Raw genomic sequence first — 23,976 nt, 5'->3', positions numbered from 1 at the left:
CAAGAAAATGATCAATGTTAATTATAGTCAAAGTGCCATGTGCACTCTGCTGTCATTCATTATATTCACAAAAAGTGATTTTAAAACAACACAAAAATCCCTTGGCCACTTATAAACTGTCAGATCAAACAGTTTGTGGTAACAAACTGTAAGTAAGGAGCAACCTGGCTCAATAATAACCAAAGCTCTAAAAAACGGAATTTTGATACCAGTAGATACATCAAAAGAATTGGATTCATATGCTGATTTCAAATGTATAAGTTTCACGAACTTTATTCTAACCCATCAAAAGTAACAAGCCTTAAAAAATTTGCCTTTGTTTCGAAAAAAGGGGGAAGCACCTTCTAAAAGTGATAGAATCTTAATGAAATTCAAACCATCAGATTCAGCATAACAGAAACCCCCTACTGTAGATGTTTCAAGCTCCTATGTGCAAAAATGTGGGATTTTACATTATTTCCAGAAGAAAGATCATGGATGTGTGTTTATTTGTTTGTTTGTTTTTTGTTGTTTTTTTATCAATCCAATAGTCCTAGAATATCGTGAGAGGGCTCATTCGAACGGAAATTAAAAGTTCTAGTGCCCTTTTTAAGTGACCAAAAAAATTGGAGGGCAACTTGGCCCCCTCCCATGCTCATTTTTTTCTTAACAAGAACAGGAGCAATGTTAATTATGGTCAAATTAACAAATTATGGTCAAATTATGGTCCATATTTATTAGATCAAAAACTAATAAATATGTCTTTGAGGATGACTTAGTCCCCCACAGTTCCTGGGAAAAGGGCTGCAAGTTATGAACTTTACCCATTGTTTACATATAGTATTGGTTATTGGGAAGTATACAGATGTTTTCAGGAGGGATTTTTTTTGGGTGGAGGGGGGGGTTGGAGGAGGGGATTACGTGGGAGGATGTGTCCTTGGGGGAAGGGACATTTCTATGAAGGGGGCGCCGGATTTCCCAGCATTATTTAAAAAACGATCAGAAATTAAATTAAAAAAATAAGTTTTTCCAACTGAAAATAAGGAGCAACATTAAAACTTAAAACGAACAGAAATTATTACGTATATGAGGGAGTTCACCCCCTAGTCAATACCTTGCTCTTTACGCTAAAGTGTTTTTCAGTACTTTAAAAGAGTAAAGAGCAAGGTATTGAATAGGGGTGAACCCCCTCATATGCGTAATAACTTTGTTCATTTTAAGTTTTAATGTTGTTCCTTACGTTCAGTTGAAAAAACTTGTTTTTTTATTTAATTTCTTTTAAGAATGACAGCTGAGAGCTCAATACCACCCCTCTCTTTCATTACTTTTGGCCCATCAGTTATGTTCTGTTCAGTGCTTCCACTATCTCCAAATTTTTGGCGACTTTCGCAGAAATCTCGCCAAAACGGAATGGTAAAATGCTTGGGTCTAGGAGCGTCAAAGCTTTAAATTCAGCCCTGATTCCAGAACATATTTTTGTTTAGGTGTGATGCCGACTTTCTATAAAATAGAAAATTTTTCTTCAATATAAACTTTCTTGATACTTGGACTAAAAGAGAAGGAACAATTTTAAAGGTCGCATCCCAGGGCCATATCCAGAATTTATGTTTGGGGGGGAGGGGTGTTTTACACAATGATCTCTTCTCGAAAGGGGGGGGGGTGTACTAATAAAAACCTCAAAAAGGCATAAAAAATTTCTTTATATCCATTTTTGTTATGTTATTTTATGAGTCGGATAAATATTTTATTGGGGGGGGGGTCAAACCTAATGATAGTTTAATAACTATCATTCTGCTACATTTGTCATATGATGTCTTTTAATTTTAATGATTTGAATACACCTTTGTGTATCTCAAGATCACAAAAACTTTCTGCATGCACTACTACTAACAACTCACCGCAGCACCAAGCCGCCTGAGGCCAACACAGCTACGCACGCTCCTCCTTTATTCCAATCTATTCAAACCCTCCCTCTTTACACTCTCCCAGGAAGTTTCTATTAAATCTTTCTTTATGACATCCCCCCACCCCAGATGAGGGCGACCTGCTTTCCGTTTAGCCCTATACGGTCGGCCGAAAAGGACAATCTTCGACAATATGTCATCCTTCACCTGCAGAACGTGCCCTAGCATCTCAACCTTTCTTTCATTTCAGCCCTAGAAAGAGGGATTGAACCTCATTTTTAGGCATTTTCTGTGGAAAATATCTAGTAGATCTTCATCCACTTTTCGGAAAGCCCATGCTTCACAGTCATATTTGACCACTGTCATCACTGTACCTTCCAATATTCTAATCTTGGTTTGCAGACTTAACTTCCTGTTATTCCTTTTAACATCTTCCCGGCTACCACTGTCTTTACTAATAATACTACCAAGGTAAGTGAAACTGCCCACCTGATCAATCTTTTCATGACCCAACATCACCTTTTCATCTTCACTTATTCCTAGCCTTAGTGACTTAGTCTTCTTAACATTAATTTTTTTCGAACCCATTCTAGCACCCTGAACTCCAAAAACCTCTAAAATATCATTCATTTTATTCACACTTTCATCTAGGATGCTTAAATCATCAACACAATCTAAGTCAGGAGAGTTTATCCTCCCCATTTGATTCCGTGGTCTCCCATTGCGTTTCCTGTGCTCCTTAAAACAATGTCCGTCAAAATGAGCCGTATAAAGGGGGATAGAAAACAACCCTGCTCAACTCCCTGATTTAATACAAAACCAGCTACTACTGTTATTTCCTACCTTAATTGCAGCAGTGTTATTCACGTACATAACACTAATCACTTTAATGTGTTTGTCTGGTATACCATACAAGGATAAAACCTTTGCTAAAAGTGTTCTATCAACAGAATCGAACCCTTGTTCATAATATATAAAACTGAGGACCAAAGGTGTTGGACTACTAAGGCACTTCTCAATTATTAACCTAAGAGTGAAAATTTAGTCGACATCCTCTACCTTTTCTAAAATCGCAATGTTCTTCTCTTAAAACTTTGTCTACAGTATCTCTCAGTCTATAAAGTATCATATTACTAAGTAATTTGCTACCTACAGAGACCAGACTGATGCTTCGATAATTACGACACTCACTCTTATCGCATTTCTCATACAGTTGTTTAATTAAGGTTTTTCTAAAATTGTTAGGTACTTCCCCTTTTTCAAAAATCCTATTCATTATCTTCAGTAATTTATTTCTAACCTCAGATCCACCATATTTAAGAAACTCATTTACCAAACTATCAGGACCTGAAGCCTTATTATTTTTAAATCCTTTTAATAATGTCGCTAATTCTTCCTCATCAAACAGATCTTCCTTCAAATACAAGGTATCACAAACTTTTCTGCACTTTTCACAAGGTATCACAAACTTTTCTGCACAAACTTTTCTGCACTTGGGGCTATGCATTATAGAGTAACGCCTTTAAGAAATTGTACAATTAATGAGAAATGAAGAAAAGTTAAATAAAAAAATATATTTCTATAAAAATGCCACATAAAAAATTCTGAAAAAGCTGAAAATAGAGTTCTTTGACTTATCTAGGCAGTGTTGTGCCTGCTTTTGCCAGTAGGAGTTAGCAATGCAGGTTTTTTGTGTAAAAATTTACTGTGATCCAGTTAAAATCTGTATTGAATGTTGTGGAGGGTCTCTGTCTGAATAATTTGGGTCCTATCATAGACAGCGCAATCACGCTGCCTAAGTAAAGAACGGTGTTGGCACAATGTATTATTTTTTCTTTTTCCATACCAGGGCACTTCTAGTGCCCTTTATAATAGTCGGAAGGGATTGGAAGGCAGCTAACACCCCTTCCACGCTCACCATTTCCCCAGACACATCAAATAAAAATTTTGAGATAGCCATTTTGTTCAGCGTAGTTGATTTCCTGATAGAAAACATGTTTTTGAGGAGGACACTCCCCCACAACCCTCAGGGCGAGGGCTTTAAGTTATGTCCTGGGGGCATATAAGAACGATGTTGGCATAATATATTATTTTTTTTTCCTTTAGACCAGGGCACTTCGTATCAAAGAAGTTGTCATAGAAACTTCGTAAAGGGCTCATTCGATTGGAAATTGGAGTGGCTTGGGCACTTTTTAATAGTCGAAAGTGCTTTTAAGGCAACTAACACCCTTCCACGCCCACCATTTCTCCAAAAACATCCATTCAAAATTTTGAGATAGCCATTTTGTTCAGCGTAGTTGGTTGTAGTTATGCCCTAGAGGCATATAAGGTTTTTATAGAACGCGTTGTCGCAGAAACTTCAAAAAGGGCTCATTCGATTGGAAATTGAAATGGCTAGTACCCTTTTTAATAGTTGAAAGGGATTGGAAAGCAACTACCACCCCTTCCACACCCACCATTTCCTAAACACATCCTATCAAAATTTTGAGATAGCCATTTTTTCCACGCAGTTTAAAGTTCAGGAAATTATACCTTTGAGCAGGACACTCCCCCCACAGTCTTCAGGACAAGGGTTATAAGTTATGTCCAGGGGACATATAAGGTTTTTATTGAAATCTTTGTCTTAGAACCTTGAAAAAAAGCTCATTCGATTGGAGATTCAAAGGGCTAGTGTCCCTTTTTAATAGTTGAAAATGATTTGAGGGCAACTAACCCCCCTCTCACGCCCACCTTTTCCCCAAACACATCCAATAAAAAATTTTAGATAGTCATTCTATTCAACGTAGTTGAAAGTTTTGCAAATTAGGTCTTTAAGGATGACAACCCCTTCCCCCACAGCCCTCAGAGCAAGGGTTGTAAGTTACGCCCTGGGGGCATATAAGGTTTTTATAGAAAGCGATGTTGTAGAAACTTCAGAAGGGCTCATTCAATTGGAGATTGAAAGGGCTAGTGCCCTTTTTGATAGTCGAAAGTGATTTAAAGACAACTATCCCCCTCTCACGCCCACCATTTTCCCAAACACATCCAATCAAAATTTGAGATATCCATTTTGTCCAACATAGTTGAAAGTTCTGGAAATTAGGTTTTTTAGGATGACAAACCCCTCAGAACCCTCAGTGCAAGGGTTGTAATTTATGTCCTGGGGGCATATACGGTTTATATAGAAAGTTGTTGTAGAAATTTCAAAAAGGGCTCATTTGTCTGGAAATTGAAATTGCCCTTTTTAATAGTCGAAAGTGAGTGGAGAGTAATTAACACGCCCACCATTTCCCCAAAAACATTCAATCAAAGCTTAGAGATAGCCATTTTGTTCAACGTAGTTGAAAGTTCTGGAAATTATGAATTTAAGGATGACAAACCCCCCAGAGCCCCCTAGGCAAAGGTTGTAAGTTACGCCCTGGGGGCTAGGTTTTTATAGATAGAGGTGTTGTATAAACTTCAAAAGGGGCTCATTCAATTAGAAATTGAGAGGGCTAGTGCCCTTTTTAATAGTAGAAAGTGATTGGAAAGTAACTAACCCCCCTCTCACGCCCACCATTCCCCCAAACACATCCAATCAAAATTTTTAGAAAATATTTGCACTTTACTGAAAAAAATACAAATGAATGTGCATTGTCAGTTTAATATACATATTCTGATATTTAGTAATCAAAATGTTAATATTATTTGATTAAAGTTATAAAAGGAAAAACATTAATATTTTTTTCAGTAAAGTGCAAATTACTTTCTGGCCTTGGGAAGGCATAGGGATTTTGAGTCCAACTTGTGTTAATTTCTGCTCGTTTTGAGTTTGACTCGGTTATTTATTATATTTTTTTGTTCGTTTTGAGTTTCATTTATTTGTCGATGCTGATTTGTGGTAGTTTTACGCTTGGTAGATTATTTGATTTTATCTTTGCTCATTTTTTGTTTAATGGAGTTCTTTACTTTTCTTTGAAAAACTTATTTTGTGGAAAAGTTTTTTTAATTAATTCAAAAGTAAAATGAAGTATGTTTGATGGGTAGATTCAATGACTGTGAAATAAATTTAACAGATTTTAAAAGATTATTTTCTATTAAAAATTGCTTTGTCTAGGCTCATTCAAGGTTGGCACTATATATATCAGAGGCAACGCTGTAGCGTTGCCTATAGTAAAGGCCATACGGCTTCAATGTTTTATTATTATTAATTAAAAAAAAACTTTCCCCAAAATAGTTTTTTATAATAAAATTAAAGCCCGTTTTAAACTTAAGCTCAGGAGATACAAATATCTGTTAAATTTCAAACTAAACACGACCAGAAATTACTATTAAAGAATAAATGAAACCCAAAACGAACAGAAATTAAATAAACAATCATAGCAAAAAACATACAACAAGTAATATTAAAATCAAGCTTAAAACTAAAACAAATATTTTGCTGTTAAAGTATAAATGAAACTTAAAACAAATAGAAATTAAATAAACAATCAATGCGAACAACTATACAATATACGTTAATGTAAACGAATAAATAAATGTTAAAACGAGTGAAACTTAAATTGAATATGCAAATCAAGTTTAAATCGAATAAAAATAACTACAAACAAGAGTTTGGGTATCGTCTCACTGCAGAAGCCTAAAACCTACTGCGTCATTGGCGCTTTACTGAAAACAATTCTTTGAAATATTTTCACTTTTGTAACTTTAAGAAATCAAAAATTAATTAAGATTTTAGGGAATAAATATCAGCATATGTATATTAAATAGACAATGCATATTTTTTTTTCAGTAAACTCATTTGAATTTTTTTTCAGTAAAGTACAAATTATATTCTGGCTTTTAGTAAGCATAGGGATATTGAACCCTACCCACATTAATTTATGCTCGTTTTGAGTTTGACTCTAATATTTATTTTAATTTTTGTTCGTTTTGGGTTTCATTTATTTATTGTTGCTGATTTGGGGTAGTTGTATGCTTGGTAGATTATATGATAGTCCGGACGCCAGGTTTTGAAAATGTGAACCATACCACGACGGAATGGGGCTGCTAAGAGAATTAGCCTACCCTCCGCCCCCTAAATTGACCATGCGGACTCAAAAATACCAATGGCACTTGCTTGCGAGGGAAGGAACACTCCGAAACTTGACATTTTATTATATTTTGTTGTTTCATGCAAGAAAATGCATGTTCCACAAAGTTTGAGGTGCAGTTTTCCGCTCAAATAGAAATGCCTAGAAGCCATGGAATATTTTCATAACAAACTAACACGATTAGATACAAAAAATGGCAGAGTTAAAAAAAATGGAAAAAATATATGAGTCTTGAACAGTCTTGGAAAGTATAAACAAAATCAAATTGAATATTAGATATATAATGATATTAATTTTTGAAAGATCCATCAGTTCAAGATTTTTTTTCACTGTAATTTTTATTTTCATTTTCAGTGCTGTAAGAACTGGAAAATAATAAATTTGTAATATACGAGTAATTCGTTTTCAGTGAATCACCAATGACGCAGAAGGCTTTAGGTTTTTACAGTTAAAGAAGGGGGCAGTATCCAAATTTTGCTTGTAGTGAAACTATATTTGTCTTGACCAATCTTGAAAAGAACTAATAAATTAAACTGAATATTTGATGCATAATGATATTGATTTCTAAAAGTTCATCAGTCCAAAATTTTACTGTAATTTTAATATTTATTTTCAATATTAAGTACAAAAGAAAACATTTGTAATATAATTCGTTTTCAGTAAAGCGCCAATGACGCAGTAGGTTTTAGGCTTCTGCAGTGAGACGACACCCAAACTCTTGTTTGTAGTTATTTTTATTCGATTCAAACTTGATTTGCATATTCAATTTAAGTTTCACACGTTTTAAACTTTATTTATTCATTTACATTAATATATATTGTATGGTTGTTCGCATTGATTGTTTATTTAATTTCTGTTCGTTTTAAGTTTCATTTATACTTTAATAGCAAAATATTTGTTTTTGTTTTAAGTTTGATTTTCATATTACTTGTTGTATGTTTTTGCTATGATGGTTTATTTAATTTCTGTTCGTTTTGGGTTTCATTTATTATTTAATAGTAATTTCTGGTCGTTTTGAGTTTGAATTTTAACAGGTATTTGTATATTATTAGCTTAAGTTTAAAATGGCCTTTACTTTTCTTTGAAAAACTTATTGTTCGGAAAGTTTTTTTTAATTAATTTTTGTTGGTTTTTGATTGCAAAAAGTTTCAAGTTTTTATGGCAGGGGGGGGGGGTGCTTACTGTCCGCTTTTTCTTGACTTTAAAAAACGGATCTAGAACTTTGTATTTCAATCGAATGAGGCTTTTTTCAAAGTCTATACGATTCCTCTTTGATAAAAACCTTATATTTGAACAATAGACAGCTTGTATAACTTGTGGACAGCGATTGACAACAATGAATGGATTGAAAAAATAGCTCCAATAAGGGGGTTTAGACCATTTCACTTGCTTACACAAAGGGATCACGACTGTTTGGAATTGACCTTAATAGGAATTTGTGTGCCAAAGCAATTTTGCATCTATCACAGATTATATATTTTAACCTTATAATTTGGATAATTATAATAGGTTTCCCATGAGTTCTTCCCATACAAAAACCCTTCACGTAAGTTATAATCCCCCCTTAATAAGTTATGCCCCATGGCATAACTTACAACGCCTACCCCTGCGCCCTGGTGGGCTGTGTTGACACCAGAGTTTTTTGTTATCAGAACTTTGAAATATTTTAACAAAATGTCTATCTCAAAATTTTTATCTGATGCATTTAGGGCGTGGAGGAGGGAGAAGGACTAATTGCCCTTCGATCTCTTTTGACTCTTAAAAAGTGAACAAGAACTTTCATTTTTCAATCAAATGAGCCCTCTCCAAAGTTTATACGAGCATCCCTTCCATAAGAAATAATATGAAAGATTTGGAGAATCCTTAAATTACAACCCTTGCCCTGATGGCTTTGGAGGAGTTGTAATCCTCAAAAACCTAATTTCCAGAACTTAAAACTACGTTTAATAAAATGGCTGTCTTAAAATTTTGATTGGATGTGTTTGGGGAAAAGGTGGGCGTGAGAGAGGGGTTAGTTACCCTCAAATCACTTTCGACTATTACAGAGGGCACTAACCCTCGAAATTTTCAAGCAAATGAGCCTTTTTTGAAGTTTCTATTACACCGCCTTCTATAAAAACCTTATATGCCCCCAGGGCATAACTTAAAACCCTTGCCCTAAGGGTTGTGGGGGATTGTCCTCCTCAAAAACATATTTTTCTATCTGGAAATCAGCTACGCTGAACAACATGGCTATCTCACAATTTTGATTGGATGTGTGTGAGGGACTGATGGGCGTGGGGGGGCTAGCTATTCTTCAATCACTTTCAACTATTAAAAAGGGTAGTAGCCCTTTTATTTTCCAATTGAATGTGCCTGTTTTGAAGTTTCTACGATAACGCCTTCTATAAAAACCTTATATGCCGCCAGGGCCCTGAGGTTTGTGAGGGAGATTCCTCCTCAAAAACATATTTTCTATCTGGAAATCAACTACAATGAACAAAATGGCTATCTCAAAAGTTTGATTCAATGTGTTTGGGGAAATGATGGGCCTGGAGGGGGGGTTAGTTACCCTTCAATCAATTTCGACTATTAGCCCATTAATTAAAGGGCACTAGCCCTTTAATTTCCAATTGAATGAGCCTGTTTTGAAGTTTCTACGACAAAGCCTTCTATAAGAACCTTATATGCCCCCAGGGCATAATTTAAAACCCTTGCTTTGAGGGTTGTGTGGGGAGTGTCCTCCTCAAAAATATATTTTCTATCTGGAAATCAACTAGGCTGAACAAAATGGCTATCTGAAAATTTTGATTGGATGTGTTTGGGGAAATGATGGGTGTAGGGGGAGGGGGCTAATTACACTCCAATCACTTTTGACTATTAAAAAGGGCACTAGCTCTTTAATTTCCAATCGAATTAGCCTGTTTTGAAGTTTCTACGACAACGCCTTCTATAAAAACCTTATATGCCGCCAGGAACCTGAGGGTTGTGGGGGAGTGTCCTCCTCAAAAACATATTTTCTATCTGGAAATCAACTACACTGAACAAAATGGCTATCTCAAAAGTTTGATTGAATGTGCTTGGGGAAATGATGGGCGTGGGGGGGGGGCTAGTTGCCCTCCAATCGCTTTCGACTATTATCCCTTAAATTAAAGGGTACTAGCCATTTAATTTCCAATCGAACAAGCCTGTTTTGAAGTTTCTACGACAACGCCTTCTATAAAAACCTTATATGCCCCCAGGGCATAACTTAAAACCCGTGCTTTGAGGGTGATGGGGGAGTGTCCTCCTCAAAAATATATTTTTTATCTGGAAATCAACTATGCTGAACAAAATGGCTATCTGAAAATTTTGATTGGATGTGTTTGGGGAAATGATGGGAGTGGGGGGGGGGGGTAGTTGCCCTTCAATCATTTTCGACTATTAAAAAGGGCACTAGCCCTTTAATTTTCAATCGAATGAGCCTGTTTTGAAGTTTCTACAGCAACGCCGTCTATAAAAACCTTATATGCCCCCAAGGCATAACTTAAAACCCTTGCCCTGAGGGTTGTGGGGGAGTGTCCTCCTCAGAAATATATTTTTTTATTTAGAAATCAACTACGCTGAACAAAATGGCTATCTGAAAATTTTGATTGGATGTGTTTGGGGAAATGATGGGCGTGGGGGGGGGGGAGGGGAGCTAGTTACACTCCAATCACTTTCTACTATTAAAAAGGGCACTAGCTCTTTAATTTTTAATCGAATGAGCCTGTTTTGAAGTTTCTACGACAACGCCTTCTATAAAAACCTTATATGCCCCCAGGGCATAGCTTAAAACCCTTGCCCTGAGGGTTGTGGGGGAGTATGATCCTCAAAAATAATTTTCTATCTGGAAATCAACTACGCTGAACAAAACGGCCATCTCAAAATTTTGATTGGATGTGTTTGGGGGATTGATGGGCGTGGGGGGGGGGGTTAGTTGCCCTCCAATCACTTTCGAATATTAAAAAGGGCACTAGCTTTTTGAATGTCCAATCGAATGAGCATATTTTGAAGTTTCTACGACAACGCCTTCTATAAAAACCTTATATGCCCCCAGGGTATAACTTAAAACCCTTTCCCTGAGGGTTTTGGGGGTTTGTCATCCTCAAAAATATTTTTTATATTTGGAAATCAACTCTGCTGAACAAACTGGTTATCACAAAATTTTGAGGGGATATAGGGTGAGGAATAATGGGCGTGGGGGGAGGGGGGCTGGTGGAACTTCAATCACTTTCTTCTATTAAAAAGGGCACTAGCCCTTAAATTTTCACTTGAATGAGCCTGTTTTGAAGTTTTTACGACAACACCTTCCATAACAATCATATATGCCCCAATGGCGTTACTAAACACCTGTGTCCCGAGGGTTGTGGGGGAGTTTCCTACTCAGATACGAAATTTATACCTAAAAGTCAACTAAGCTGTAAAAAATAGTTCTTTCAAAATTTTTATTGGATGTGGTTGGGGGAATGATGGGAGTGGGGGGGGGGCAGTAGCCCTCCAATCATTTTCGACTATTAAAAAGGGTACTAGCCCTTTAATTTCCAATCGAATGAGCCTGTTTTGAAGTTTCTACAGCAACGCCTTCTATAAAAACATTATATGCCCCCAAGGAATCTTAAAACCCTTGCCCTGAGGGTTGAGAGGGAGTGTCCTCCTCAAAAATATATTTTCTACTTAGAAATTAACTACGCTGAACAAAATGGCTATCTGAAAATTTTGATTGGATGTGTTTGGGGAAATGATGGGCGTGGGGGAGGGGGAGGGGAGCTAGTTACACTCCAATCACTTTCTACTATTAAAAAGGGCACTAGCTTTTTAATTTCTAATCGAATGAGCCTGTTTTGACTATTAAAAAGGGCAAACGCCCTTTGAATTCCAAATGAATGACCCTGTTTTGAAGTTTCTACGACAACGCCTTCTATAAAAAACTTATATGCCCCCAGGACATAGCTTAAAACCCTTGCCCTGAGGGTTGTGGGGGAGTATCCTCCTCAAAAATAATTTTCTATCTGGAAATCAACTACGCTGAACAAAACGCCTATCTCAAAATTTTGATTGGATGTGTTTGGGGGGATGATGGGCGTGGGGGGGGCTAGTTGCCCTCCAATCATTTTCGACTATTAAAAAGGGTACTAGCTTTTAGAATTTCCAATCGAATGAGCTTTTTTTGAAGTTTCTACGACAACGCCTTCTATAAAAACCTTATATGCCCCCAGGGTATAACTTAACATCCTTGCCCTGAGGGCTGTGGGGGATTTTCCTCCTCAAAAACATATTTGCTATCTAGAAATCAACTAAGCTGAACAAAATGGCTATCTCAAAATTTTTATTGGATGTGTTTGGGGGAATAATGGGCGTGGGGGGGGCTAGTTGCCCTCCAATCATTTTCGACTATTAACAAGGGCACTAGTACTCTCGATTTCCAATCGAATGATCCCCTTTTGAAGTTTCTACGACAACCCCTTCCATATGAAGTGCCTCTGGCACTTCATATGGAACGACAACCACTTCATATGGAAGGGATCGTCATAGAAACTTCAGAGGGGACTCATTCGATGGGAAATCGAGAGTTCTAGTGCCCTTTTTAATAGTCGAAAATGATTGGAGGGCAACTACCCCCCCCCCACGCCCATGATTCCCCCAAACCCATCCAATCAAAATTTTGAGATAGGCATTTTGTTCAGCGTAGTTGATTTCCAGATATAAAATATATTTTTGAGGAGGACACTCCCCCACAACCCTCAGGGCAAGGGTTTTAAGTTATGCCCTGGGGGCATATAAGGTTTTTATAGAAGGCGTTGTCGTAGAAACTTTAAAACAGGCTCAATCGATTGGAAATTAAAGAGCTAGTGTTTTTTTTAATAATCGAAAGTGATTGGAGTGTACCTAGCCCCCTTCCCTCCCCCCGCGCCCATCATTTCCCCAAACACATCCAATCAAAATTTTGAGATAGCCATTTTGTTCAGCGTAGTTGATTTCCAGATAGAAAATATATTTTTTAGGAGGAAACTCCCCCACAACCCTCAGGGCAATGGTTTTAAGTTATGCCCTGGGGGCATATAAGGTTTTTATTGAAGGTGTTGTCGCAAAAATTTCAAAAAATGCTCATTCATTTGAAAATTAATAAGGATAGTGTCCTTTCTAATAGTCAGAAAGCTTATATAGGCCCCTACCCCCTAGACCACGCTACTCTTACTACCACACACGTCCCATCAAAAATTTGAGATAGACATGTTATTAAGCATTGCTGATCTCTAAATAGAAAATTTGTTTTGAAGGAGGAAAATCCACCACAACCCACAGGGCAAGGGGTTTAATTTATGGCCTGGGGGCATAAAAGGTTTTTATAGAAGGCGTTGTCGTAGAAACTTCAAAACAGGCTCAATCGATTGGCAATTCAAAGGGCTATTGCCCTTTTTAATAATCGAAAGTGATTGGAGTGTAACTAGCCCCCTCCCCCCCCCCCCTCCCACGCCCATCATTTCCCCAAACACATCCAATCAAAATTTTGAGATATCCATTTTGTTCAACGTAGTTGATTTTCAGATAGAAAATATATTTTTGAGGAGGACACTCCCCCACACCCCTCAGGGCAAGGTTTTTAAGTTATGCCCTTGGGGCATATAAGGTTTTTATAGAAGGCGTTGTCGTAGAAACTTCAAAAAAGGCTCATTCGATCGGAAATTCAAAAAGCTAGTGCTCTGTTTAATAGTCGAAAATGAATGGAGGGCAATTAGCCCCCCCCCCAAAGCCCATGATTCCCCCTAATACATCGAATCAACAATTCAAGATAGCCAGTTTCTTCGGAACAGTTGATTTCCAAACTGAAAATATGTTTTTGAGGAGAACAATCTCCCAAAACCCTCAGCGCAGTTGTTTGATGTAGCGCAATGAGGGCATCTAAGGTTTTTAAATAAGGTCCTGTATTAAAAATTTCAAAACAGGCTCATTGGATTGAAAATTAAAGGGCTTATAGCCTTTTTAATAGTCGATAATGATTGGAGGGCAACTGCCCCCCCCCACGCCATTCATTTCCCCAAACACATCCATTCAAAATTTTGAGATAGCCATTTTGTTCCGCGTAGTTGATTTCCAGATAGAAAATATGTTTTTGAGGAGGACAGTCCCCCAGAAACTTCAGGGCAAGGGTTTTAAGTTATGCCCTAGTGGCGTATAAGGTTTTTATAGAAGGCGTTGTCGTAGAAACTTCAAAACATGCTCATTCGATTGGAAATTAAAGGGCTAGTGCCGTTTTTAATAGTCGAAAGTGATTGGAGGGCAGCTAGCCCCCCTCCCTACGCCCATCATTTCCCCAAACACATCCAATCAAACTTTTGAGATAGTCATTTTTTTCAGTCTAGCTGATTTCCAGATAGAACATATGTTTTTGAGGAGAACACTTCCCCGGAACCTTCAGGGCAAGGGTTTTAAGATATGCCCAGGGGGCAGATAAGGTTTTTATAGAAGGCGTTCTCGTAGAAACTTCAAAATAGGCACATTCAATTGGAAATTCAAAGGGTTAGTGCCATTTTTAATAGTCAAAAGTGTTTGGAAGGCAACTCGCCCCCCCCCCCCCACGCCCGTCCTTTCCCCAAACACATCCAATCAAAATTTTGAGACAGCTGTTTCGCTCAGCGTAGCTGATTTTCTGATGGAAAATATGTTTTTAAGGAGGACACTCCCCCACAAGCCTCAGGGCAAGGGTTTTAAGTTATGCCCTGGGGGCATATAAGGTTTTTATAGAAGGCGGTGTCATAGAAACTTCAAAAAAGGCTCATTCGATTGGAAATTCCGACGGCTAGAGCCCTTTGTAATAGTCGAAAGTGATTTGAGGGCAACTAACCCCCCTTTCACGCCCACCTATTCCCCAAACACATTCAATCAACATTTTAAGACAGCCATTTTATTAAATTTAGTTTTAAATTCTGGAAATTAGGTCTTCGAGGATTACAACTCCCCCAAAGCCCTTCGCGCGAGGGCTGTTATTTAAGTACTATCTAAACCCGTTGTACTATTTCTAATGGAAGAATAATCGTATAAACTATAGAGAGGGCTAGTATTATTGTACAATGACATCTCTCTTTCTCCGTTTCAGATTAAAAAGAAATTGTACGGAAACTAGACTCCCTCCCTCTTCCAAGCCCTAAATACATCAGATAAAAATTTTAAGATAGATATTTTGTTAACATAGTTCAAAGTTTTGATAACAAAAACTCCGGTGTCGAAACAACCCACCAGGGCCCAGGGGTAGGTGTTGTAAGTTATGTCCTGGGGCATAACTTATTAAAGGGGGTTTATAACTTATGGGAAGGGGTTTTGTGTGGGAAGAACACATAGGAAATCTATTATAATTATCCAATTATAAGGTTAAAATACATACTCTGTGATAGATGCAAAATTGCTTTGGCACACAAATTCCTATTAAGGTCAATTCCAAACAGCCGTGATCCCTTTGTGTCAGCAAGTTAAATGGTCAAAACCCCCTTATTGGAGCTATTTTTTCAATCCATTCATTGTTGTCAATCGCTCTCCACAAGTTATGCAAGCTGTCTATTGTTAATATATAAGGTTTTTATAAAAGAGTTAATCGTTTAGACTTTGAAAAAAGCCTAATTAGTTTTAAATTTAAAGTTCTAGATCCGTTTTTTAGTCAATAATACTCGGGAATTAAGCACCCCCCCCCCCCCATGCCAAAAAAAACGTGAAACTTTTTTCAATCAAAAACGAACAAAAATTAATTAAAAAAAAATTTCCAAAAATTAAGTTTTTCAAAGAAAAGTAAAGGCCATTTTAAACTTAACCTCAGGAGATACAAATACCTGTTAAAATTCAAACTCAAAACGACCAGAAATTACTATTAAAGAATAAATAAAACCCAAAACTAACAGAAATTAAATAAACAATCATAGAAAAAAACATACAACAAGTAATAATATAAATGAATAAATAGATCTTAAAGCGAGTAATGCTTAGACTGAACATGAAATTCTAGCTTAAAACGAAAACAAATGTTTCGATATTAAAATATAACATAGACTTAAACAAAACAGAAATTAAATAAACAATCAATGTAAAAAAGACATACAATATATATTAATTTAGATAAAAAAATGAGACTTAAAACGAGCGAAAAATAGGTTGCATATACAAATCCAGTTTGAATTGAATAAAAATAACTACAAGCAAGGGTTTGGGTATCGTCTCACTGCAGAAGCCTAAAACCTACTGCGTCATTGGCGCTTTACTGAAAACGAATTATATTACAAATGTTTTCTTTTGTACTTAATATTGAAAATAAATATCAAAATTACAGCAAAATTTTCAACTGATGAGCTTTTAGCAATTAATATCATTATCCATCAAATATTTAGTTTAATTTATTAGTTCTTTTCAATATTGGTCAAGACAAATATAGTTTCACTACAAGCAAAATTTGGATACTGCCCCCTTCTTTAACTGTAAAAACCTAAAGCCTTCTGCGTCATTGGTGCTTCACTGAAAACGAATTACTCGTATAGATCGCATGAAAACAAAAGAAATGTAAAGAAAGTGGAGAAAGCATTGAAATATGAACTAAGGAGGTGTGAAGTGGAGGCCATGGATAAAATTGCCGAGGATCTGGAAGATGCAGCTAGACGGCATAATAGTAAAATATTATACTGGCACGTTAACAAATTGAGAGGTAGTAGTCAATCCGGACCTGTCCCAGTTAAAGATAGGAATGGGGTGGCAATTAGCGATAAGGAAAAAGCTAAAGCGAGATGGGCCGAACATTTTGAGAACTTGCTTAACCGAGATAGAGTTGCAGGAAAAAAATATAGAGGAAAATGAAAAAGTTTGTGATACCTTGGATGTGAAGGAAGATTTGTTTTGTGAGGAGGAATTAGCAACAGTACTAAAAGGATTAAAGAATAATAAGGCTCCAGGTGCTGATAGGGTAGTAAATGGGTCTCTTAAATATGGTGGCTCTGAGGTTAGAAATAAGTTACTGAAGATTATGAATATGATTTTTGAAAAAGGGGAAGTTCCTAACGATTTTAGGAAAACCTTAATTAAGCCACTTTATAAGAAAGGTGATAAAAATGAGTGTAGTAATTATCGAGGCACTAGTCTGGTCTCTGTAGGTAGCAAATTACTTAGTAATATGATACTTTTTAGACTGAGAGATGCCGTAGACAAAGTTTTAAGAGAAGAGCAGTGCGGTTTTAGAAAAGGTAGAGGATGTGTTGACCAAATTTTCACTCGTAGGTTAATAATTGAGATGTGCCTGGGTTTTCAAACACCTTTGGTCCTCAGTTTTATAGATTATGAGCAAGCGTTCGATTCTGTTGATAGAGGATCTTTAGTAAAGGTTTTATCTTGGTTTGGTATGCCAGACAAATACATGAAAGTGATCAGTGCTATGTACGAGAATAACACTGCTGCGGTTAAGGTAGGAAGTGACGTTAGCAGCTGGTTTTGTATTAAATCAGGAGTTAAGCAGGGTTGTGTTCTATCCCCCTTTATATGGATTATTTTGATGGACTGTATTGAGGAGCATAGGAAAGGCAATGGGAGACCACGGAATCAAATGGGGAGGAAAAAGTCTCCTGGACTTGGATTATGCTGATGATTTAAGCATCCTAGATGAAAGTGTGAGCAAAATGAATGAAATTTTAGAGGTTTTGCGAGTTCAGGGTGCTAGTATAGGTTTGAAAATTAATGTTAAGAAGACTAAGTCACTAAGGCTAGGACTAAGTGAAGATGAAAAGGTGATGTTGGGTTATGAAAAGACTGATCATGTGGGCAGCTTCACTTACCTTGGTAGTATTATTACTAAAGATGGTGGGTTCAGTGAAGATGTTAAAAGTAGAATAGCCAAGGCTCAGGGTATTTTTTCACAATTAAAGAAAGTTTAGAAGAATAGGAAGATAAGTCTGCAAACCAAGATTAGAATATTAGAAGCTACAGTGATGACAGTGGTCAAAAATGGCTCTGAAGCATGGACGCTCCGAAAAGCGGATGAAGATTTGCTAGATGTTTTCCAGAGGAATTGCTTAAGGATTGTTCTGGGTACCCGGCTGACTGACCGTATTTCAAACAATAGGCTATACGAAAAATGTGGTTCAATACCGCTTTCTAGGTCTATAATGAAAGAAAGGTTGAGTTGGCTAGGGCACATTGCGCGTATGAAGGATGACAGATTGCCGAAGGTTGTTCTTGTCGACCAACCATCTAGGGCTAAACGGAAAGCAGGTCGTCCCCGTCTGGCGTGGGAGGACGTCATAAAGAAAATTTTTAAAGGAAATGGGAACTTCGTGGGCGGGTGTAAAATGGGAGGCTTTGAATAGATTGGGGTGGAGGAGGAGCGTGTGTAGCTGTGTTGGCCTCAGGCGGCTTGGTGCTGCGATGAGTTGTTAGTAGTAGTAGTAGTAGTACAAATTTATTATTTTCCAGTTCTTACAGCATTGAAAATGAAAATAAAAATAACAGTGAAAAATAAACTTGAACTGATTGATCTTTCAACAATTAATATCATTATATATCTAATATTCAATTTGATTTTGTTTATACTTTCCAAGACTGTTCAAGACTCATAAAGTTTTTCCATTTTTTTTTTTTTTAACTATGCCATTTTTTTTTAACTAATCGTTTTAGTTTGTTATGAAAACATTCTATGGCTTCTAGGCATTTCTATTTGAGCGGAAAACTGCACCTCAAACTTTGTGGAACATGTATTTTCTTGCATGAAACACCAAAATATAATAAAATGTCAAGTTTCGGAGTATTCCACCACTCGCAAGCAAGTGCCATTGGTATTTTTGAGTCCGCATGGTCAATTTAGGGGGCGGAGGGTAGGCTAATTCTCTTAGCAGCCCCATTCCGTCGTGGTATGGTTCACATTTTCAAAACCTTGCGTCCGGACTATCATATAATATACCAAGCTTACAACTACCCCAAATCAGTATCAATAAATAAATGAAACCCAAAACGAACAAAAATTAAGACAAATATTAAATTCAAACTCAAACCGAACGTATATTAATGTGAGTAGGGTCCAAAACCCCTATGCTTACTAAAAACCAGAATATAATTTGTGCTTTACTGAAAAAAAAATTCAAATGAGCTTACTGAAAAAAAAGGTGCATTGTCAATTTAATATACATATTCTGATATTTATTCCCTAAAATCTTAATTAATTTTTGATTTCTTAAAGTTACAAAAGTGAAAATATTTCAAAGAGTTGTTTTCAGTAAAGCGCCAATGACGCAGTAGGTTTTAGGCTTCTGCAGTGAGACGATACCCAAACTCTTGTTTGTAGTTATTTTTATTCGATTCAAACTTGATTGGCATATTCAATTAGTTTCACTCGTTTTAAGATTTATTTATTCATTTACATTAATATATATTGTATGTTTTGTTCGCATTGATTGTTTATTTAATTTCTGTTCGTTTTAAGTTTCATTTATAATTTAATATCAAAATATTTGTTTTAGTTTTAAGCTAGATTTTCATATTCAATCTAAGCATTACTAGCTTTAAGATCTATTTATTAATTTATATCATTGCTTGTATGTTTTTTGGTATCATTGATGATTTAGTTTCTGGTGGTTTTGGGTTTCATTTATTTTATAATAATAGTTGCTGGCTTTCTTTAGTTTTAATATTTACTGCTATTTGTATCTGCTGAGGTTAAGTTTAAAATGGCCTTTACTTTTCTTTGAAAAACTTATTTTTCGGAAAATTTTTTTTAATTAATTAAAAAAAAATTCTTGCCATTTTTAGTGCTGAATCAGAATCTGAGTGTTTTGCGAAAAGTGACAAAAGTGATTAGGAGAGAGATGACAGCTGAATATTTTTTTTTTAGGTCCATCATGCTTGTATCCAACGCTGGATTGATGAGAAACAAAAAGGAAGCTGGGACAAAGTCGTTGATTGCTCCCAATGCAGAGCCCCATACAGTGTCGTCTATACTGATTACCGTAAGCCATTTTCCATTAATATTTATTTGTTTTTGTAGATTTTCACCCCATTTTAAGCTTGCCTAACCTGCTCTTTTATGAAAAGTAAAAATATAGCCGGAGCAGAGCCGTTAATCACTGCCACTACCAAGCCCCATATAGTGTTATTTATCCTCATTTGGACAAGACCAGCTGTAAAAGATAATTTATTAAACTATTGTTGCAGGATTAAAGGTGTTAGTGTTTTTAAGGTCGAAATTAGAAAAAAATTATTAGGCGTAAAGTCTTGAGGAGAGGGGTGTGTCTCTCCTCCCCTGAGAAAGAATGGAACAAGCTGCACAAGAGAAATAGGCTATATGAAGATTGAACATATTATGTAACCAAAACTGGTTACAAGTCTAAAATTTAGGGAAATTCAGGAATGTTCTAGGAAGAGGAGGTGAAATCATATGTCACAATTTTTACACCAGGTCAACCTGAAAACCTCAGAGGGAAATCTTCTGGTAAATTTTCGGTAGTTCATATTATTGACTTACGAATAAAGTGAACATACTACTCGATGCTTTTTTATGCTTTTTACGAATATAATAATCATTTCTGTCGGAAATGAATTTTACCCCCACCCCTATATATACCAATTCAGGGTATATATTTGCACATTAGGGGGTGGGGGTTAAGTTTAAACTTACCTCTCATTTGCATAAGAAATAAACTCGTAGGAAACTTACCCTTGTTTTCTTGGATACTTTGAATTATATATCCTTGTATTTTTTTTTCTTTTTCCCAAACGTCTTGTGTAGCCAGTGGGATCATAAAACGTATTTTTTTTTTTTATTAACAAATGGGTCACAAAAAAAACAACATACAAATCTCCATAAAAAAAAAAAGACTGCATATAATACCAACAATATCAAAATAGGTCCCGACGCATATTAGCGTGTTTGGGATGACCCAAAAAAAAGGATCACTTCAACTACTTATACACTAATTTACCAAAAAAAAAAAGAAATATCATCATGAATTCCCCATGTTTCTCAAAAGTCATGCTATGTAACTTGGTGCATATAGTTACAGGATGATGATAATCTCAATACGAGGAAAAATACGAACAGGTCATTTTTGCATCAATTTTCCGAGACATGTTCTACTAAAGAACAAATATGTTATGGAAGGTTTTGGCTAAAATTTGGGTTCTATTTGTATTTTTGGAGCAAGATGCTCAGAAATTTTGTTAAAAAGTTAGACAAAATAAAGTTTTGTGCTTCACTCAGAAAAAAAAAATGGAAAATTCATATTCATGAAGTCTAACATAAACTCTTTAGTAATTCATACCAAATACTGAATTTTTTATTTTTATTTATTGAAATTTTTCAACATTGATTTTTTTTTATTTCAAGTATATTTCTCAAAAACATATCAGCTCAGAAAAAATGGATAAAGCTGATAATCATGAAAGCTAAAGAACAAATCTTAAATAATAGATAAAATGTACAAAATTTATGCTGTTATTCTCGTTTACAGGGACGTTTCGACATTTTTTTTATAATGTTCAACATAGATTTCCTCGAAAAGTATGTTTTATTTTAATTTAATCTCAATATCACTGCTTGCACAACCTTCTTCACATGGAAATTTCTAAGAAAATTTCTGAAAATGTACACAATTGGAAACTGGTCAGTTATAGAATATCAGATAAAACGCCATGTCGTAGTTGATAAATCCAACGTACAACGAACATGCAAAAAAAGAGAAAAATATATGCAGAATATACAACCGAACATACAACGAAACCAATACAACATACAACGAAAAACATACAGCATACAACGAAAACAAACTGGCGCATACAACCTACATCAGGCCTATCCACGAGTATTGCTCTCCCTCAAACTCATTTGGGGTCCTCAAACTCAAAACACTGCTTATATGTCAGCAGAACTAGAAGATGTCCAAAAACGTGCTACTAAAAAGTACACAATTAGAAACTGGTCATTAAAGAATATCAGATAAAACGCCATGCCGTAGTTGATAAATCCAATTTACAACGACCATACAAAAAAAGAAAAATATATACAGAATATACAACTGAACATACAACGAAAATATTAAACAGGAAATTCTTCTTCTTCTTGGTCTTGCAGCAGGATCAGGCGTTTTTTTTTTGTCTCACGTGGCATCTTAAAATTCCATTTTAATAGAAAATAAAGTAGGCTAGACTGCAAAAAAAAAATCCAAAATAAATTGTTCTTAGGGTATAAATAAATTGTTAAAGTGAATTTTGTTAATAAAATAAAATTGTTAAAATAAAATGAATCAAATAGTTGTTCTCAATTAGGGACTTACCCGAAAGGTACTAGCAAAGTACGTAGTTCTCAGTGCTTTGAAACTCCTGCTAAGACTTAATGGATTCTTGCTTAGGCTTAATGGCTTGTTTACCATATCAAATGGACAGCCCAAATTGTCAGTTAGTATCTTCAAAGCACAGTAGACAGAATATACCAGTAAGCTTATCGCAGATCATTTCTGGTCTTCGTTCTCGTTGCGAACAAAAAGCTCCTCCCACTTATTTCTGCATTAGCGGGAATATTGGTTAGTCTGTTTCCGATTGTTTCAATGCGCTTTGATGGAAACAGACGGAAACAGACTAACCAGTATTCCCGCTAATCTGACTTTGCCTATGTTTATATCTGCAAAAACGTTCTCCGGAGCATTCGCACCCCGGTCCGGGTTTTTATAATGGGTGAGATAGAGAATGATCATACTGGATTATATATGAACTGTGCTTCAAAGCAGCTTATTGGGTAATAGTTGAGTTTCCAAAATTAATTGCCTCTGATCCTAACCCCCTAAGAGTGTCGTAAAACTGATGCAAAGAGTGTTATATATTCTTATATAAGACATATAATATATAATATATGTTATATATTATTTTGTATAGGTGAAAATACCGTATTGAAAACTTCTATTACATTCTTGGTCAATAAAAGTGTTTTTTTGGGGCACATATTGGGCAAAAGGATCACTTGGGGCATTTTGATATATAGCTTTTTAAGCTAAATGAACGAAAATACTTCATTTTACTATTGAAAACTCATTATGTTTTTTTTTCAATAATTTAAATTAAAAAAAAAAAATTTTTTTTGTTTCTGCTTCCCAGAAAAGTCTAAATTTCTCGAGACTAGAAATTGAAGTAAAAAACGAGACTAGAAAAATTTTGTATGAAATTAAACATAAAGAATTAAAAAAAAAAACTTGAAAAAAATGAAACAAAGGAAAAAATAGTAAAAAATGAACAAAATATGAAAGCATAAAAATAGTGAAAATTTGAAAAGCATAAAAAAGCAGCATGACATATTTTACAACTATTTGGGGACAGCTTTTTATATCATGACAAAATGACATTATCTGACTTACTATGCTTTTATTTGTTTTACTTTTTAGCGTATTTGGAAATCTGAGTGGCTCTTTTTATAGTTTTTTTCTTTTAAATATCCATATAATGTAACGCTTTTATTCCCATTTTCATGATTAGCTTTAACGCTGTTTCGTTTTTTTAGCAGCTTATTTGCGATGTCTTAGCAGGATAGAGGACAAGACGGGACGTCTGATGACCTACGTTGTTCCATTGACAGTAGCTGGTTCTGTTTATTGGCTTGCGTTGTCATATGGAGCTATCACCGTTCTACAAGTACTTTCTAAAAATTTACAGTATACTATAAATCAAGTCCGTATATAGGGGGAGTGTTCTGGGTTTGACCCTTCCCCCTCCCGTTCTCCCTCGGAAATTTGTATCTGAATCACAAAAACAGAACAAACATGCATATAAACAAATTTTTCATTGGTATTTAAATTTTTTTGTTACTTCAACCAAACCCCCTGAAAAATATACCCCACACCCCGAAGAAAAATCCTGGATATGCTTTTGCTGCAAATACACTTCATAGACCTTTCATATGGAGGTCTCGCTTTATTCTAGACATTGAACTTTTTGCTTGACATAGGACCGCTAAGTAGGGTGCTTTGATGGATAAAACCTCAAATGTCTTTTTTACTACCGGCGGGGGGGGGGGGGGGGGGGGGTGTCATTTGCTCTCATTTATG

The 23,976-nt window shown here is 35.8% G+C and overlaps 1 protein-coding gene across 2 annotated transcripts in view; it reads left to right on the top strand.

Annotated features, from left to right (window-relative positions):
* LOC148952709 (E3 ubiquitin-protein ligase MARCHF5-like) overlaps positions 1-23,976 on the top strand; it is a 43,186-nt gene that overhangs the window by 3,336 nt on the left and 15,874 nt on the right. The window contains exons 3-4 of one of the 2 annotated variants that reach the window (XM_089088053.1): positions 19,782-19,896; positions 23,436-23,563. In XM_089088053.1, coding sequence (XP_088944179.1) covers positions 19,782-19,896; positions 23,436-23,563 — 243 coding nt within the window. Of the gene's footprint in view, positions 1-19,781; positions 19,897-23,432; positions 23,564-23,976 lie in introns of both variants that reach the window. The other variant, XM_089088052.1, reaches the window with a different exon arrangement.

The sequence above is a fragment of the Artemia sp. Qi Xiang Cuo genome, chromosome 4, assembly GCF_049724085.1.
Source record: "Artemia sp. Qi Xiang Cuo chromosome 4, ASM4972408v1, whole genome shotgun sequence".
NCBI lineage: Eukaryota > Metazoa > Arthropoda > Branchiopoda > Anostraca > Artemiidae > Artemia > Artemia sp. Qi Xiang Cuo.
Note: the sequence above shows the minus strand (reverse complement) of the source record. Positions and strands in the feature narration are given on the sequence as shown.